This window comes from Staurois parvus, unplaced genomic scaffold (genome assembly GCF_062004578.1).
Source record: "Staurois parvus isolate SC_StPar_1 unplaced genomic scaffold, SC_StPar_1.0 ptg000232l, whole genome shotgun sequence".
NCBI lineage: Eukaryota > Metazoa > Chordata > Amphibia > Anura > Ranidae > Staurois > Staurois parvus.
Genome location: NW_028318028.1, coordinates 4,030,437 through 4,048,592, shown reverse-complemented (window position 1 = coordinate 4,048,592; position 18,156 = coordinate 4,030,437). Strand labels below are relative to the sequence as shown.

The window sequence follows — 18,156 nt, the reverse complement described above, 5'->3', positions numbered from 1 at the left end:
ATTAGCTTCCCCAGCTTCATGATAGAGCTGCACAACCTCTGATCACCAGTGAATGAATACACAACACGCTGCTTGTCACTAACGCCTGTTTGATCTGAGTCCTTGAGCGCAGGAGATAATGGATCTTCAGCCTTATCCACCACCAGGTATAAGCAAAGGAAATGCACAGCTCTCATGCACCAGAGACAGGAGATTCTCCCAACAGATCGTTCAATCCTCAGCTGTCAGGGAAGAGCCTACGTGCTGACATCACGCCGCTGCGTCCATACGATGGTGATGTTTGTAAGTTCGTAACCCTGATTTATTGCTCCACGTGCATTCTTTCACATACTCAATCAAAATACTGCACCATAAGCACTTTCTTTCTCTGGGTTCTGTTTGTGAGCTGTTCCCTTCAAGGTGGGGCATGTTTTATTGCTGAGGATTGAACAATCTGTTGGGAGAATCTCCTGTCTCTGGTGCATGAGAGCTGTGCATTTTCTTTGCTTATACCTGGCGGTGGATAAGGCTGACCTGGTGGAGGAGTTTTTATTGCTGTTCTTAATGCGCGTTAACTATGTGCTTCTGGTGAGTGCATTAGAAGGAAGAATTTGTCACGGATTCACCTATCACCTGATGTCATGATCAATTTTTAAACACTATAGAAGAATTCGATCATTGGTCATTCAATCATTTCATTTATCTGTATCTTTTATTAATTTGCTCACTTAAGTCACTATTCATATGTTGTCTCTATAGCGCTGCACTTTATTCATTTATAATACCTATCTATATATTGTTACCATAGCGCTGCACTTGATTCATATATAATATCTATTTATATATTATTTGCTCACCTAAGTCACCATTTATGTTTATATTATAGTGCTGCACCATAGCGCTGCAATTTCTTTTATATGTCATTCGTTATAGCGCTGCACTTTCTTTTTACCATTTGTTTATGAGGATATAGTGGGTTGTCCTTTTGTGCTAGTGGCTGTTGTTTCCTTCCTCCCTGGGCGCTCACTGCATTTATTTATATAATATTTTCCACCTCCTGCCCCCTTTTTCCCCTGACCACCTTCCACTGCGACAAAATGTAGGGTTCATTTCCCCTGTAGTTGCTGTCACATTTTAAAATTGTCGGGGCTCTACACCCACAGCCTCGTCATTCTTTCGCAGGGATCTGTAAATAATAAACTACAGGTTCCATCTGCGACTGTGGTAGATGGCTTTTAGTTCTTAGTGGGCTGCAAGCATGCTGATCAATGCACTTGTAGTCCATTCATACTCCCTTCAAGTGATTGTAAAGGTTCCGATTTTTTTATTTTTTAATATAAAAACATGTCATACTTTCCTGATGCTGTGCAAGGGTTTTGCACAGAGCAGCCCTGATCCTTCTCATCTTGGGTCCCCTGCTGGTGCTCTAGGCCCCTCCCTTCTGCTGAGTGCCCCCAGAGCAAGCTGCTTGCTCTGGAGGCACTCGTGCAAGCTTGATTCCAAGCCGCTTCTGTGTGTCTGAGACACAGAGCGTGGCTTGGCCCCATGCCCCCGCTCCCGCCTCAGTGACTGTGATTGACAGCAGCAGGAGCCGATGGCTGTATCTTAGCCAATGCAGAGGCAGAGAACCGGTTGAGCTTCCGCTCTCGTGTAAATCGCTGGATTAAGATCGGGCTCAGGTGAGTATAAACATCTATAAATTCGATTCTGTGCACTGATCCGAACAGCCTCCAGATCCTGGTGATAAAAATAATACACGAGACTCTCTTCCACTGATCGGCAGTGAAAATCAGTTGACTGGCCCTGAACAATGTTACAGGATGGCATAGGAGTGTTCTTAGCCTTGTGTAATGTCAGCATTTGCACAGCAAGTTTTGGGTCTCTGTGATGGATTTGTGTTGCGGGGATTATTGATGAATTAAGAGCAAGCACCATATGATGCCAAATACACAGCCTTGCAGCTACCTAAGTAAACCTTTACTGGATACAGGAGTGCATGGTCACTAAATAGCATCTACAGTGGATATAAAAAGTCTACACACCCCTGTTAAAATGTCCGGTTTCTGTGATGTAAAAAAAATGAGACAAAGAGAAATTACTTCAGAACTTTTTTCACCTTTAACCACTTGAAGTCCGGACACTTTCACCCCCTTCCTGCCCAGGCCAATTTTCAGCTTTCAGCGCTATCACACTTTGAATGACAATTGCGCGGTCATGCAACACTGTACCCATATGAATTTGTTAGCATTTTTTGAGACAGATAAAACTTTATTTTGGTGGTATTTATTCATCACTGGGATTTTTAATTTTGTTGCTATATAAATGAAAAAGTCCAAAAATTTTGAAAAAAGTGTTTTTCTTATAAACTTTTTCAAATAAATAATATTTCTTCATAAATTTTGGCCAAAATGTATTCAGTTATCTTTTTAGTGAAAAAAAATAGCCCAAATTAGTTTATAACCAAAATTTAAAAATTTTCAAATTTTTTGTATACCGTATTTTTCGCTCCATAAGACGCACTTTTTTTTCCCCCAAAAAAGGGGGGGGGAATGTCAGTGCGTCTTATGGAGCGAATGTAAAGCGGCCGGTCCGGTATTTCTGCAGCCACCATGTCAGAATACCGGGCTGGCTGCTCAACTGTTCTCTCCTGCAGGACCTTACCTGTTCCTCACTCCAGAACTGCAGTCTTCCTGCAGCAGCTTCTGTGACAGCCGGGCGCCCACTGCGCATGCGCGAGAAGCGCCGTGCTTTGTGAATGGTCCGGTGTCTTCTGGGACACATGACAGGTCCCAGAAGGCTCCGGGCCATTCACAAAGCGCAGAGCTTCTCGCGCATGCGCAGTGGGCACCCGGCTGTCACAGAAGCCGCCACGGGAAGAAAAAGGAAGGACAACTCCACAGAAGTGGGAGCGGGTACCTGTCAAATTCAGGTACCCACTCCCCCTCCCTCCCCAAAGGTCCGCAGTCTCTGGTAATCTCCTTTACTGTCTGCAGTCTCTGGTCATCCCCTGCACTGTCTGCAGTCTCTAGTGTTCTGTACTCTGTCCACAGTCTCTGGTCATTCCCTGTACTGTGTCCGCAGTCTCGGGTCATTCCCTGTACTGTGTCCGCAGTCTCTGGTCATTCCCTGTACTGTGTCCGCAGTCTCTGGTCATTCCCTGTACTGTGTCTGCAGTCTCTGGTCATCCCCTGTACTGTGTCCGCAGTGTCTGGTCATCCCCTGTACTGTGTCCGCAGTCTCTGGCCATCTCCTGTACTGTGAGCGCAGTCTCTGGTCATCCCCTGTCCTATGTTCACAGTCTCTGGTCATCCCCTGTACTATGTCCGCAGTCTCTGGTCATCCCCTGTACTGTGTCAGCAGTCTCTGGTCATCCCCTGTACTGTGTCAGCAGTCTCTGGTCATCCCCTGTACTATGTCTGCTGTCTCTGGTCATCTCTTGTAGTATGTCTGCAGTCTCTGGTCATCCCCTGTCCTATGTCCGCAGTCTCTGGTCATCCCCTGTCCTATGTCTGCAGTCTCTGGTCATCCCCTGTACTGTGTCCGCAGTCTCTGGTCATCCCCTGTACTATGTCCGCTGTCTCTGGTCATCTCTTGTAGTATGTCCGCAGTCTCTGGTCATCTCTTGTACTATGTCTGCAGTCTCTGGTCAATCCCCGGTACTGTGTCCGCAGTCTCTGGTTATCCCCTGTACTGTGTCCGCAGTCTCTGGTCATCCCCTGTACTGTGTCCGCAGTCTGGTCATCTCCTGTACTGTGTCCGCAGTCTCTGGTCATCCCCTGTACTGTGTCCGCAGTCTGGTCATCTCCTGTACTGTGTCCGCAGTCTCTGGTCATCCCCTGTACTGTGTCCGCACTCCATTGGTTCAGAATTTTATTTTCCTTTTTTTTCTCCTCTAAAACCTAGGTGCGTATTTATGGTCAGGTGCGTCTTATGGAGCGAAAAATATGGTATTTTTATTTTTTTTATATTATTACTTGTTTTTTTTTTGTTTTTTTTACATACTGTCACCCTAGCAGTACAGTGCCACCATAGTGACACTGTACTACTTGTGGGGAGTGATGAATATTTTTTTTTTTTTTTTTTTTACACTGATTGCTTTTACACCCATAAAGGCTGTAAAAGTGATAATTTCTCCTGCTCTCTGACTGCATTCTTGCAGCCATTGAGAAATACTCTGTGAGCTGTGATTGGTCACAGCTTGTCACATGGTACAAGGCTGTTGTGAATAGTCTTGTACCAGGTGACCTCTGTGATCATTCACAGATTTTACACGTAGTAAGTAATGATGTCAGAAGTGACATCTTGCTTACTACTATTCATGTGATCACTGATTGGCCAATCAGTGATCAAATGAATCGGGACCTCACACAGAGGTCCCACGTACAGCAATCGGACACAGTGTGCACCGGATCGCTCCCAGGGAGCGCGCACAGGCTGTAAATGTTAGATTGTAAGCTCCAAGGAGCAGGGCCCTTCTATCCCTCTTGTATTGAACTGTATTGTTGCTATATTGTCTCCCGTTCTATTGTAAAGCACTGAGCAAACTGTTGATGCTATATAAATCCTGTATAATAATAATGCAGGCTCCATTTGTAAACGGTAACCCACTCCTGCACTGCTCCCGTCCAGCCGTTTATGTACCTGGGTCAGACGGGAAGTGGTTTATGTGACCTATAAACTGTACAACTCAACTGAAAAACAAACTAAAATCTTTTTTTTTTTTTTGGGAGGGGGGGGGAGTAAACATGAAAAACTAAAATAATGTGGTTGCATAAGTGTGCACACCTTCTTATAACTGGGGATGTAGCTGTGTTCAGAGGTAAGCAATCACGTTCAAAATCATGTTAAGTAGGAGTCAGTACACACCTGTCATCATTTAAAGTGCCCCTGATTAACCCCAAATAAAGTTCAGCTGTTCTAGTAGGTCTTTCCTGACATTTTCTTAGTCACATCCTACAGCAAAGTAATAGTTTAAGGGTTTGCAAATTTATGCAACCATATTTGTTTAGTTTTTTTTATTTTCGCTTCCCTCCACCTAAAAGATTTCAGTTTGTCGTTCAACAGTGGTACAGTTTAAAGGGTACATTGAAGGTGGAAAAAGTTCTGAAATTATTTATCTTTGTCTCATTTTTATACATCACAGAAACCTGACATTTTAACAGGGGTGTGTAGACTTTTTATATCTACTGTATGTAGTCAAGTAACTAGTACCTCTACCTTTTATGAGCCATCATTTTGCTGGAGGGAAAGCACGTGACCGTGCTGCTGGAAAATACAACTTTTATACATGGCTGTGCCCTTGTATTTTTCCTCATAATTCCTGGGTACTGTAAACCTAGAATAAAACAAACCAAACAAAGTCACAATCCAGTTCTGCGTTGCTCAGGAAGGTGTGAGGTGCTTGAGATTTGCTTTGGCTGTTTAACTTGTTTTCTCTTGCAGAGGATTTTATAACTCACGAAAAGAGATGTGCGGCTGTGGCCTATGCTTTGTTCCACCGTCTACTGGGTGACAGTGACTATTACAAACACAGGACCAACCTGGCGGCTTTCATCCTAGGGAAAGGTGGGTAGTCAGTCAGCGCTGCGTGTAAGGGAGTGACCAGATATGACCCTTCATTTTTGTGTTTTTTGCAGTCTTGAGTTTGTGACATTGGTTGATGCTTTTATTATTATTATTATTATTATACAGTATTTATAAAGCGCCAATAGTTTGCTCAGCACTGTACAGTTGTGACCAAAATTATTCAACCCCCACTGAAATTGAGTGTTTTGGCCAGTTTGACATTGCTTTTGATCATTCAGTCATCTTGCTTACATTTACATTAAAGAGGCACTTGTAGGTCAGACAAATATAACATAACAGTTATAATGAAATAACCACAAATGTCTTTTCTGTGCTCACAGCATTATCAGTTTTATTCAACCCCCAAGTGACATTCAATCTTAGTACTTAGTACAGCATCCTTTTACAGTTATAACAGCTTTTAAACGTGAAGCATAGCTTGACACAAGTGTCTTGCAGCGATCTACGGGTATCTTCGCCCATTCTTCATGGGCAAAGGCCTCCAGTTCAGTCACATTCTTAGGCTTGCGCACTGCAACTGCTTTCTTTAAGTCCCACCAGAGGTTCTCAATCGGATTTAAGTCTGGTGACTGCGATGGCCACTCCAAAATGTTCCAGCCTTTCCTCTGCAACCATGCTCTAGTGGACTTGGAGGTATGCTTGGGATCATTGTCCTGTTGAAAGGTCCAACGTCTCCCAAGCCTCAGGTGTGTGACGGACTGCATCACGTTTCCATCCAATATCTCCTGGTACTGAAGAGAATTCATGGTACCTTGCACACGCTGAAGCTTCCCTGTACCTGCAGAAGCAAAACAGCCCCAAAGCATGATTGACCCTCCACCATGCTTCACAGTAGGCAAGGTGTTCTTTTCATCATAGGCCTTGTTCTTCCTCCTCCAAACATAGCGTTGATCCATGGGCCCAAACAGTTCTAATTTTGTTTCATCAGTCCACAGAACACTATCCCACAACTTTTGTGGTTTGTCCACATGGCTTTTGGCATACTGCAGTCGACTCTTCTTATTCTTTGGAGACAGCAAGGGGGTACGCCTGGGAGTTCTGGCACGGAGGCCTTCATTACGCAGTGTGCGTCTTATTGTCTGGGCTGAAACTTCTGTACCCACATCTGACAAATCTTTTCTCAGTTCCTCAGCAGTCACACGGGGACTTCTCTCCACTCTACGCTTCAGGTAGCGCACAGCAGTCGAAGTCAGCATCTTCTTTCTGCCACGACCAGGTAGCGTTTCAACAGTGCCCTTTGCCTTGAATTTGCGAATGATGCTTCCTAAGGTGTCTCTTGGTATGTTTAACATCTTTGCAATCTTCTTATAGCCATTGCCCTTCCTGTGAAGAGAAATCACCTCTTCTCTTGTCTTCCTGGACCATTCTCTTGCCTTCACCATGTTTGTAACCACACCAGTAAATGTCTAGAAGGAGCTGAGTATCACAGTCATTTTAAAGCTGCCTAATTGGTGCTTATTATGCTTGATTGCTGCTCGGTGACATCCACAGGTGTTTTCAATACCTGATGGAAAGCACCTGTATGAACCTCTGTTCTTCAGAGTGGTAGTCTTTAAGGGGTTGAATAATTGTGGCAATGAAGAAACCACATAAGAACCATTTACTACTGTATTACATAAACAATTGATGTCATTTTAGTTGCATTTGGGTAGTTACAACGTCCTTGTAGGATTTGATTCTGAATACAATTCCAAATGTACACTATAGTCCCTAAACCCCTTTACAGCATTGGGGGTTGAATAATTTTGGTCACAACTGTACGTTACAAAGGGGCACAGAACATGTGACAGAACAATAACAATACAAGGGAAAACATGAGGGGATTGAGGGCCCTGCTCCTTGGAGCTTACAATCTAGGAGGGAGGGGATGGTGGCACAGGAGGAGATAGCTGTGGGGGATGGAGTGGTAGGAAGAGTGGAGGAGGTCGGCAAGTTAGCAGGGGGTGGGGTAGGCTTCCCTGAAGAGATGGGTTTTCAGGGTGCGCCTAAAGGAGAGGAGAGTAGGTGATAATCTGATTGGTTGGGGCAGGGAGTTCCAGAGGATGGGTGACACTCTGGAGAAGTCCTGGAGGCGGGCATGGGAGGAGGAGACCAGGGAACTAGAGAGAAGGAGGTCTTGTGAGGAGCGGAGTGTGCATGCTGGGTGGTACTTGGATATTAGATCAGTGATGTAGTTCGGAGCAGTGTGGTGGAGGGCTTTGTACATCAGTGTTAGGATTTTGAATTTGATCCGTTGCGCAATCGGAAGCCAGTGGAGGGATTGGCAGAGGGGGGTGGCGGAGATGGAGCGGTTGGAAAGGTGAATGAGTCTGGCAGCTGTATTCAGGATCGACTGAAGCGGGGATACCCAGCGGCGAGGCAGGCCAGTGAGGAGGAAGTTGCAGTAGTCGAGTCGTGATATGATGAGGGAGTGGATGAGCTGTTTAGTGGTTTCTGGGGTTAGGAACGTGCGGATTTTGGCGATGTTGCGGAGGTGGAGTCTAGACGAGCTTGTTAAAGATTGGACTTGGGGCTGGAAGGATAGGTTGGAGTCCAGAATGACACCAAGTACTCTGGCCTGCGGGGCGGGTTTGATGGTGGCGTTGTTGGACATTTTATTATTAAAACCCTGAGTAATGATGAGCATTTAAAGTGGAAATTTAATTTTAAAGTGACACTAAACTATTTCCTTATCCTCCAAAAATAATCCATCTCCATAGACAATATAATCCACATATAGTAATCTATTTTTCATGAAAGCATTACAGTGTTTTCTGCCTCCTTGTAATGTCCCCTGTGAGCTCCTGAACCTCTCTTTTCCCTCTCACTTCCATTTGTTTGGAACGAGGTGCAGTGCAGGTTAGTTGCAGTTATGTGCACTGCTCTGTGCACGTTACACATCTCATAGTCCCTAGTTCATTGTGGGAGTGCGTAGGATGAGGTGGCTACTTTTCTACACGCTGTAGGACCATGGAAAACAAACAGCAACCTTGTAAGAGGAAGTCAGATCACAGAAGAAAAAAAAAAGAATTTGCAGATTTTGAGAAGGCTGAAAGAAATATAAGGTACTTTTTAAGAATAAAACTTGAATAGATTTGTTTTTTAATGCAGAGTTTAATGTCACTTCAAATAAAAAAAATGCTAAAAGGAAGGCATTTATTGCTGGAGAGTCTCTACTATGGTGTTTATTTACTAAAGCTGGAGAGTGCAAAATCATTTCCACTTCTGCATAGAAACCAATCAGCTTCTAACTTCAGCTTGTTCAAGTAAGCTTCGGCAATAAAACCTGGAAGCTGATCGGATTCTATGCAGCAGTGAGCCTGATTTTTCACTCCAGCTTTAGTGTAAAAAAAAAAAAAATAACCTCTCTTTTATAATAAATGCTTCTTATTTGTCTGCTAGCAAACATTTTTAGTTTGTACACTGAGCTGTGTATTCATGGCTTAGTGCTGGGGTGTACAAACCCGTCCATTGTGATCTACCCTTCGACCGTGGCCAGGTGACGGGCAGATGGCATCTCTGCATTGCCGAGCCTGGTTTAAACTGCTCCTCCCCAGTGCTGTTAGAGTGAGAGCTTGGCAGAGCAGGGTGAGAAGTTTCAGAGCAGGGGAGGAGAGAGATGGGCGGGAGGAGCAGGGAAGGAGAGAACCAGGTGGGAGGGGCAGGGAAGGAGAGAACCGGGAGGAGCAGGGGAGGAGAGAGACGGGCAGGATTAGCAGGGGAGGAGAGAGATGGGCGGGACAGGCAGGGAAGGAGAGAAAAGGAAGGAGCAGGCACAGAGAGACACGGGTGGGAGGAGCAGGGAAGGGGAGAAACTGGAGGAGCAGGGGAGAAGAGAGATGGGCAGGAGGAGCAGGGGAGGAATGAGACGGGCGGGAGGAGCAGGGAAGGACAGAACCTAGAGGGTTAGGGGAGGAGAAAGAAGGGTGGAAAGAGCAGGGGAGGAGAAAGAAGGGTGGAAAGAACAGGGGAGGAGAGAGACAAGTGGAAAGAACAGGGGAGGAGAGAGACGGGTGTAAAAAAACAAGGGAGGAGAGAGACGGGTGGAGGGAGCATGGGAGGAGAGAGATGGGTGAAAGGAGCAGGGAAGGAGAGAGATGGGCAGGAGGAGCAGGGAAGGAGAGCACTGGGAGGAGTAGGGGAGGAGAGACATGGGCAGGAGGAGCAGGGGAAGAATGAGACGGGCGGGAGGAGCAGGGAAGGAGAGAAACGGGAGGAGTACGGGAGGAAAAGAGAAAGATTGGTGGGAGGAGCAGGGAAGGAGAGCACCTAGAGGCATAGGGGAGGAGAAAGAAGGGTGGAAAGAGCAGGGGAGGAGAAAGAAGGGCGGAAAGAGCAGGGGAGGAGAAAGAAGGGCGGAAAGAGCAGGGGAGGAGAAAGAAGGGCGGAAAGAGCAGGGGAGGAGAAAGAAGGGTGGAAAGAGCAAGGGAGGAGAAAGAAGGGTGGAAAGAGCAAGGGAGGAGAAAGAAGGGTGGAAAGAGCAGGGGAGGAGAAAGATGGGTGGAAGGAGCAGGGGAGGAGAGAGATGGGTGGAAAGAGCAGGGGAGGAGAGAGATGGGTGGAAAGAGCAGGGGAGGGGAGAGATGGGTGGAAGTAGCAGGGGAGGAGGAAGACGGGCAGGAGGAGCAGGAAAGGAGAGAGACGGGCTGGAGGAGCAGGGAAGGAGAGAGACAGGCAGGAGGAGCAGGGAAGGAGAGAGACGGGCAGGAGGAGCAGGGAAGGAGAGAGATGGGCAGGAGGAGCAGGGGAGGAGAGACCCGGGGGGGAGGAGAGAAAAGGGCGAGAGGAGCAGGGAAAGAGAAAACCGGGAGGAGTAGGAGAGGAGAGACATGGGTGGGAGGAGCGGGGAAGGGGAGAAACGGAAGGAGCAGGGGAGGAGAGAGATGGGCAGGAGGAGCAGGGAAGGAGAGCACGGGGAGGAGCGAGATGGGCAGGAGGAGCAGGGGAGGAATGAGATGGATGGGAGGAGCAGGGAAGGAGAGAACCTAGAGGTGTAGGGGAGGAGAAAGAAGGGTGGAAAGAGCAGGGGAGGAGAGAGACGAGTGGAAGTAGCAGGGGAGGAGAGAGACGGGCGGGAGCAGCAGGGAAGGAGAGAGACGGGCAGGAGGAGCAGGGAAAGAGAGAGAAAGGCAGGAGGAGCAGGGAAGGAGAGAGATGGACAGGAGGAGCAGGGGAGGAGAGACTCGGGGGGAACGGGAGGAGATAGAAGGGCGAGAGGAACAGGGCTTAGCAGGGGAGGAGAGAGATGGGTGGGACAGGCAGGGAAGGAGAGAAAAGGAAGGAGCAGGTACAGAGAGACACAGGTGGGAGGAGCAGGGAAGGGGAGAAACGGGAGGAGCAATGGAGGGGAGAGATGGGCAGGAGGAGCAGGGGAGGAATAAGACGGGCAGGAGGAGCAGGGGAGGAATGAGACGGGCAGGAGGAGCAGGGAAGGAGAGAACCTAGAGGGTTAGGGGAGGAGAAAGAAGGGTGGAAAGAGCAGGGGAGGAGAAAGAAGGGTGGAAAGAACAGGGGAGGAGAGAGACAAGTGGAAAGAACGGAGGAGAGAGACGGGTGTAAAAAACAAGGGAGGAGAGCGACAGGTGGAGGGAGCATGGGAGGAGAGAGATGGGTGGAAGGAGCAGGGAAGGAGAGAGATGGGCAGGAGGAGCAGGGAAGGAGAGCACTGGGAGGAGTAGGGGAGGAGAGACATGGGCAGGAGGAGCAGGGGAAGAATAAGACGGGCGCGAGGAGCAGGGAAGGCAAGAAACAGGAGGAGTACAGGAGGAAAGGAGAGAGACTGGTGGGAAGATATAAGTGGAAGGAGCAGGGGAGGAGAGGGACGGGTGGAAAGAGCAGGGGAGGAGAGAGACGGGTGGAAGTAGCAGGGGAGGAGAGAGACGGGCAGGAGGGGCAGGGAAGGAGAGAGACGGGCAGGAGGGGCAGGGAAGGAGAGAGACGGGCAGGAGGGGCAGGGAAGGAGAGAGACGGGCAGGAGGAGCAGGGAAGGAGAGAGACGGGCAGGAGGAGCAGGGAAGGAGAGAGACGGGCAGGAGGAGCAGGCAAGGAGAGAGACGGGCAGGAGGAGCAGGGAAGGAGGGAGATGGGCAGAAGGAGCAGGGAAGGAGGGAGATGGGCAGAAGGAGCAGGGGAGGAGAGACTCGGGGGAACAGGGGAGGAGAGTGAAGGGCGAGGGGAACAGGGAAGGAGAAAACTGGGAGGCGTAGGAGAGGAGAGAGACGGGCGGGAGGAGCAGGGGAGGAGAGATGGGCGGGAGGCGCAAGGAAGGAGAGAACCGGGAGGCATAGGGGAGAAGAGAGAGGGGTGGAAACAGCAGGGGAGGAGAGAGCCGGAGTAGTAAAGGAGGAGAGGAGAGAGACTGGCGGGAGGAGCAGGGAAGGAGAGAATCGGGAGGCGTAGGGGAGGAGCGAGAGGGGTGGAAAGAGCAGGGGAGGAGTGAGATGGGTGGAAAGAACAGGGAAGGAGAGAGACGGGTGGAAGGAGCAGGGGGGGAGAGAGACAGGTGGAAAGAGCGGGGGAAGAGACAAGCTGGAGGAGCAGGGATGGAGAGAACCTGGTGGGGTGAGCAAGGTAGGGGACTTGCTCTCACACTGAGCTGAGAGCTTGGCAGAGCACGGTGAGAAGTTCCAGAGCAGGGGAGGAGAGAGCTGGGTGGGAGGAGCAGGAAAAGGAGAGAAGCGGGAGGAGTAGGAGAGGAGAGAGATGGGTGGGAGGAGCAGGAAAGGAGAGGAATGAAAGGAGTAGGGGAAGAGAGACGAGCGGGGGGAGCAGGGAAGGAGAGAACTGGGAGGCGTAGGGGAGGAGAGAGAGACAGGTGAAAGGAGCAGGGAGGAAAAGGAGAGAACCTGGTGGGGGGAGCAAGGTAGGGGACTTGCTCTCACACTGAGCTGAGAGCTTGGCAGAGCACGGTGAGAAGTTCCAGAGCAGGGGAGGAGAGAGCTGGGTGGGAGGAGTAGGAGCGGAGAGAGACGGGTGGGAGGAGCAGGAAAGGAGAGGAATGAAAGGAGTAGGGGAGGAGAGACGAGCGGGACGAGCAGGGAAGGAGAGAACCAGGAGGCGTAGGGGAGAGATGGGTGGGAGGAGCAGGGAAGGAGAGAAACAGGAGGAGTAGGGGAGGAGAGAGACAGGCAGGAGGAGCAGGGAAAGCGAGAACTGGGAGGCGTAGGCGAGGAGAGAGACGGGTGAAAGGAGCAGGGGAGGAAAAGGAGAGAACTTGGTGGGGGGGAACAGGGGAGGAAAAGGAGAGAACTGTGTGGGGGGAGCAAAGGAGGAGACTTGCTCTCACACTGAACTGAGAGCTTGGTGGAGCACGGTGAGAAGTTCCAGAGCAGGGGAGGAGAGAGCTGGGTAGGAGTAGCAGGGAAGGAGAGAACCAGGAGGAGTAGGAGAGGAGAGAGACAGGTGAGAGGAGCAGGAAAAGGGAGAAACATAAGGAGTAGGGGAGGAGAGAGAGGGGTGGGAGGAGCAGGGAAGGAGAGAACAGGGTGGGAGAGCAAGGGAGGAGACTTGCCCTCACACTAAGCTGAGAGCTTGGCGGAGCAGGGTGAGAAGTTCTGGAGTAGGGGAGGAGAGAGCCAACCGAGAGAAACAGTGAAAGAGAGATCCGGGCAGAGTAGGGAGGAGAGAGACAGGTGGGAGGAGCAGTGAAGGAGAGAAGTGGGAGGAGCAGGGAAGGAGAGAGATGGGTGGGAGGAGCAGAGAAGGAGAGAACCTGGAGGAGCAGAAAGAGGAGAAACAGAAGGAGTAGGGGAGGAGAGAGAGGGGTGGGAGGAGCAGGGAAGGAGAGAACCGGGTGGGAGAGCAAGGGAGGAGACTTGCCCTCACACTGAGCTGAGAGCTTGGCGGAGCAGTGTGAGAAGTTCTGGAGTAGGGGAGGAGAGAGCCAACCAGGAGAAACAGTGAAAGAGAAATCCGGGCAGAGTAGGGGAGGAGAGAGACAGGTGGGAGGACAGCGAAGGAGAGAAGTGGGAGGAGCAGTTTTACTATCTTCCAACCACTCCCCTGTTTAGCTGCAGAGGCAACGGCCGGGGGTGTAGACATGCTGCAGCCATGATGCTTTGGTTTGTGGCCGCAGCAGGAACGATAGGTCCTTACTTATTATTGGGGGCTTGCTAGCAAGTTTCTTTGAATTAAATAAGAAGGCGCACCCCGGTGATCTTTGATCTCCTCCATGTTCCTCAGGTAGATCTTCACCTCTTAAAGGTTGCCTACCCCTGGCTTAGTGTAACAACTTGGCACATCTTGGGAGATGACATAAATCCTGTGCACATGTGCAGGTGCTACATCATTCCAGGCTGGCTGGTCTAAATAGCTAAATAGTTGAACCTGAAAAAGGTCAGGTTAGAATGTCAGCAGAGAAGAGGAGGGCCAGGGATGTTGGAATCTTGCAGTTCTTTTTCTTTAGAAAGCAGCCACAGCCTGAGGATTTTGCTTTCTGTGTGGAAACATTGGTGTCTCTGCATGCGCTTCAATCTGCGCGGAACATGAGTTTACTGATTGCAGAGCTACAGGTCTAAAACAGCAGGAGGTGTGTTGCACCCCTGCAGAGTTACCACTGCTTCCACATAGAGTAAGGTTCTTCTCTGCAGCATGCTGGCAAGTAACTGGCTTTTCTACTCAGGCCCTAGCTGCTATTTAAAGAATAAGAGATCAGTTAGGCTTTAAAGTAGACCTATTCTGAAATCGCAATCCCCACGTACTCTGAAAGCTGTTCTTCACTTAACCCTAAGGACTCATGTACACTGCAGCTGATAAACTCACGTTTAGGAGCTGTTCAGCATTTTTTTTCAGCAGCCGCTGAACTCTCCCTATTGTTTTCCTATGTGTCCATGTACACATCGTCGTTTACAGGCATTTACAGGCAGTTGAGTTTACAGTCATTTTTTTGAATGCAGAAAACTTGTGTTCAGGATTAGATTTTATCAGCGTTTCAAATGCCAAACGCTTGTAAACGCAGCTAACAAGCTGAGGAATGGTTTCCTGCAGAAAAGAGAGCCAGCTGTGTGCCCCTGTCAGTAATTGCTGTATGTTTCTTATTTACAGATGTACCTGGTGGGCAAGCAAATGAGGATACTTATGAGGTGGTGGCTCTAGGGACTGGGGTGACCAGCTACCAGGGTTGGCAGGAGTACCAGGGTCTCCTGGTTCATGATAGCCATGCATTGGTTGTGGCAAGAAGGGCCCTGGTAAGGTGAGACATAAAAGATTTTTTATTCTCTTTTCATTTTGTCAAAGAACATTACTAAGCACAATTTATGCATAAAGGGTTACAAAATAACAAAAATGTACTATCAAAAAACTATAAATGTTTCTGTAAAATAAATTCAGGTGGAAGGACCTGGGTTTGGCTCCTCCTCAGCATGTTATAGTGTTAGAGGTGCGCACAACATTGCTTCCTCTGAATTGATGCAGACAGAAGGCAAATATTCAAGGTATCCGGCTTCAAAAAACAGCTCATTTACATGTTAGAGCCCCCCCATGCTCAGAAACTGACATAAAATTGTAAGTAGGTGACATTTGCAGTTAAAACTGAACTTTACCCATAACAACTTGATAAAAAATACTGTTCTTTAGCAAGGAACATACAATCCACATTAATAATTGTGCTACTAAAAGAAGTGTGTGCTATAAACTGCCCCCAGCATTGCTCCTGTTTCTTCTTGCTGGAGGCTGCCGTTTTGCTAAAGACCAGAGCCCCTGAACAGACGTAAATCATAAAGCGCAACTAAACCCATGAACTTAAGGGTTCATGTACACAGCAGCTGATAAACTCACGTTTAGGAGCTGTTCAGTGTTTTCTTCAGCAGCCCCTGAACTCACCCTAATGTTTTCCTATGTGTCCATGTACACATCTTCGTTTACAGGCATTTGAGTTTACAGTGGTTTTTTTTAAATGCAGAAAACTTGCTTTCAGCAGCTGATTTTATCAGCGTTTGAAACGCAAAATGCTTGTAAACGCGGCTAAACGAGGCAAATCACGTTTATAAGCTTTTGCGTTTGAAATTTTTTTTAACTTCCAGTTCCCGATGCTGTCCAGAGCCTTTTTTCATCATGAAAATTGCATGCAAAGCGCTTTAAAGGTACTCAGATGGACAAAACACTGAACACAGGATGTATGTATATATATATGTTAATGACTATTCACACCTCAAATTCCTCATGAAGACCCCCTGCTGGGTGACCTTGATGACTCACTCCACCAGACACCTTTCCCACCCTTGGAAACAAAGGAAATGTTGAGGAGCAACTCACACCTAAGATAATCTCAACACACCTACTGCTGTCTCTGCTTCTACTCTCTGTATGTCTCTGAAACAGTTAATAATTTACCACTTTTCAGTGCATTCTGGGCATTTGGGAGGTTCCCCTGTGCTTAGCTTTAAAAAATGCCTCTAAATGTAAACGCGTTATGCAAACACGGCTAAACAGACTTTTTTTAACCTACGTTTTTCAGCAGTCAGTTTGCATCTTTCAGAAATGTCCCGTGTACATGGGGCCTAACTGTTTCAAATAACAGTTACATTCCTGGAATGCTGGGATTGCTAACTGTTACATTTGCGTTTGTCCCCAACCAAACTGTCAAACCATCAAACGGCTGGTGTCATAACTGATCACATGTGCAGCACCATGGCAGTTGCAGGTCAAACAGAAGCAGCTTCTTTGGCTGTAAGGGCCCATTCATACCATGGTGCAGAGACATCATTTTTTTGCACACCTTATGTAAGGGTACAACAAAATCAATTGTTCTCTGTATGCCCTGTTCACACCACAACACTAGTATTGCGTGCAGATTTTTTCTGCGCAGGAATCTGCAACATGTATAAAACTCCACTTTAAAGATCTCTTTGATAAGAAACTTTAGAAAAGGGGCAATTCATATCCAGTAGTTATCTTAAGGCTGTAAAGCATTTTACCTGGCACGTATTTGTAATTCTGTTCAACTAGTCTTTTGATACCGGCATCCCCCTGCGAGGTCCTTGACCTCCACTGCAACAGGATGGCTTGATAAAATAAATACCCCAGCACTGATGAGTTAAACTATTATGTTCTCTCTCCCTGTCAGCACATGTGCATGCAGCAGAGCCTGATTGGCTCTCTCTTATCCATTCTGAGTATTGTTCAATGCTACTTTTTTAATCCATGCCTATCTGCAATAATTGATGTTGTCGGGAATCTCTCAACTGGGACCCGGAAGTGACATCATAAGGTCCCTTCTGGGTCAGGACAAGAAGGGGAGGGGAGTGCAACACTATACCCAAATAAAATTTTTATAAATTTTTAACACATATAGACCTTTCTTTTGGTAGTATTTAATCACTGAGTTTTTTTTTGCTAAACAAACTGTTATAAAATTTTGCAAATAAGTAATTTTTCTTCACTGCGCTGATGAGGCTGCACTGCTGGCCACTGATGAGGCTGCACTGATAAGACGGCACCGATGGACACTGATATGCTGCACTGATGGGCACTGATATGCTGCAATGATGGGGCTGCACTGATGGGCACAGGTATGCTGCACTGATGGGGCTACACTAATAATCAGTGCCCTGATTATCTGTATGAATTTACCTCGTCACAGGAAAGCCGGCTATCGGCTTTCCTTCCTTTAGACAGTGACAGTGTTGAAGAAAGGAAATGCCGATAACCGGCATTTGTTTATTATTATTATTATTATTATACAGTATTTATAAAGCGCCAATAGTTCGCTCAGCGCTGTACATTACAAAGGGGGACAGAACAATACCAATACAATGCAAAACATGAGGGGATCGAGGGCCCTGCTCTTTCGAGTTTACAATCTAGGAGGGAGGGGGTGGTGGCACAGGAGGAGATAGCTGTGGGGGATGGAGTGGTAGGAAGAGTGGAGGAGGTCGGCAAGTTAGCAGGGGGTGGGGTAGGCTTCCCTGAAGAGGTGGGTTTTCAGGGTGTGCCAAAAGGATAGGAGAGTAGGTGATAATCTGATGAGTTGGGGCAGGGAGTTCCAGAGGGTGGGTGACACCCTGGAGAAGTCCTGGAGGCGGGTGTGGGAGGAGGAGACCAGGGATCTAGAGAGAAGGAGGTCTTGTGAGGAGCGGAGTGTGCGTGCTGGGCGGTACTTGGATATTAGGTCAGTGATGTAGTTTGGGGCAGTATGGTGGACAGCTTTGTAAGTCAGTGTTAGGATTTTGAATTTGATCCGTTGATTACATGTGATCAGCTGTGATTAGACACAACTGATCACATGGTTAAGAGCCAACATCATTGGCTTTTTACCCACATCAGTGTTGCTCTATGTCCAAGGGACACAGCTCACCACTGATCGCCTCGTAGCAAGAATTCTACAATAGGCATTCTACAATAGGACAGGCAGGAACCAGCTAAAGATTGTTAAAATTCCTGATTTATATTGTGTGGCTTCAGTGTTTTGTAACCAATATAATATTTTGAATGAGATGAGTCTTTGAGTTGAGCCGACAACCATGGCCAGCGAAGTAGCCAGTATATAAAGTCTTTGAGCTGTGCCATTGCTGTGAAGTATTGGCTTTGAAAAAAATCCTTGAAATTTGTATACACCGACACTAAGGAAGCACTTGTAAATATAATTTATTTAAATGAGGAGCAAAGCCAATGTGT

General features: G+C 47.8%; 1 protein-coding gene across 1 annotated transcript in view; it reads left to right on the top strand.

The window, feature by feature from the left end:
- The window catches only part of LOC149460243 (adenosine deaminase domain-containing protein 2-like), a 53,134-nt gene that overhangs the window by 22,986 nt on the left and 11,992 nt on the right, over window positions 1-18,156 (top strand). The window contains exons 5-6 of the mRNA XM_089679869.1: window positions 5,422-5,544; window positions 14,587-14,734. Coding sequence (XP_089535995.1) covers window positions 5,422-5,544; window positions 14,587-14,734 — 271 coding nt within the window. The remainder of the gene's footprint in view (window positions 1-5,421; window positions 5,545-14,586; window positions 14,735-18,156) is intronic.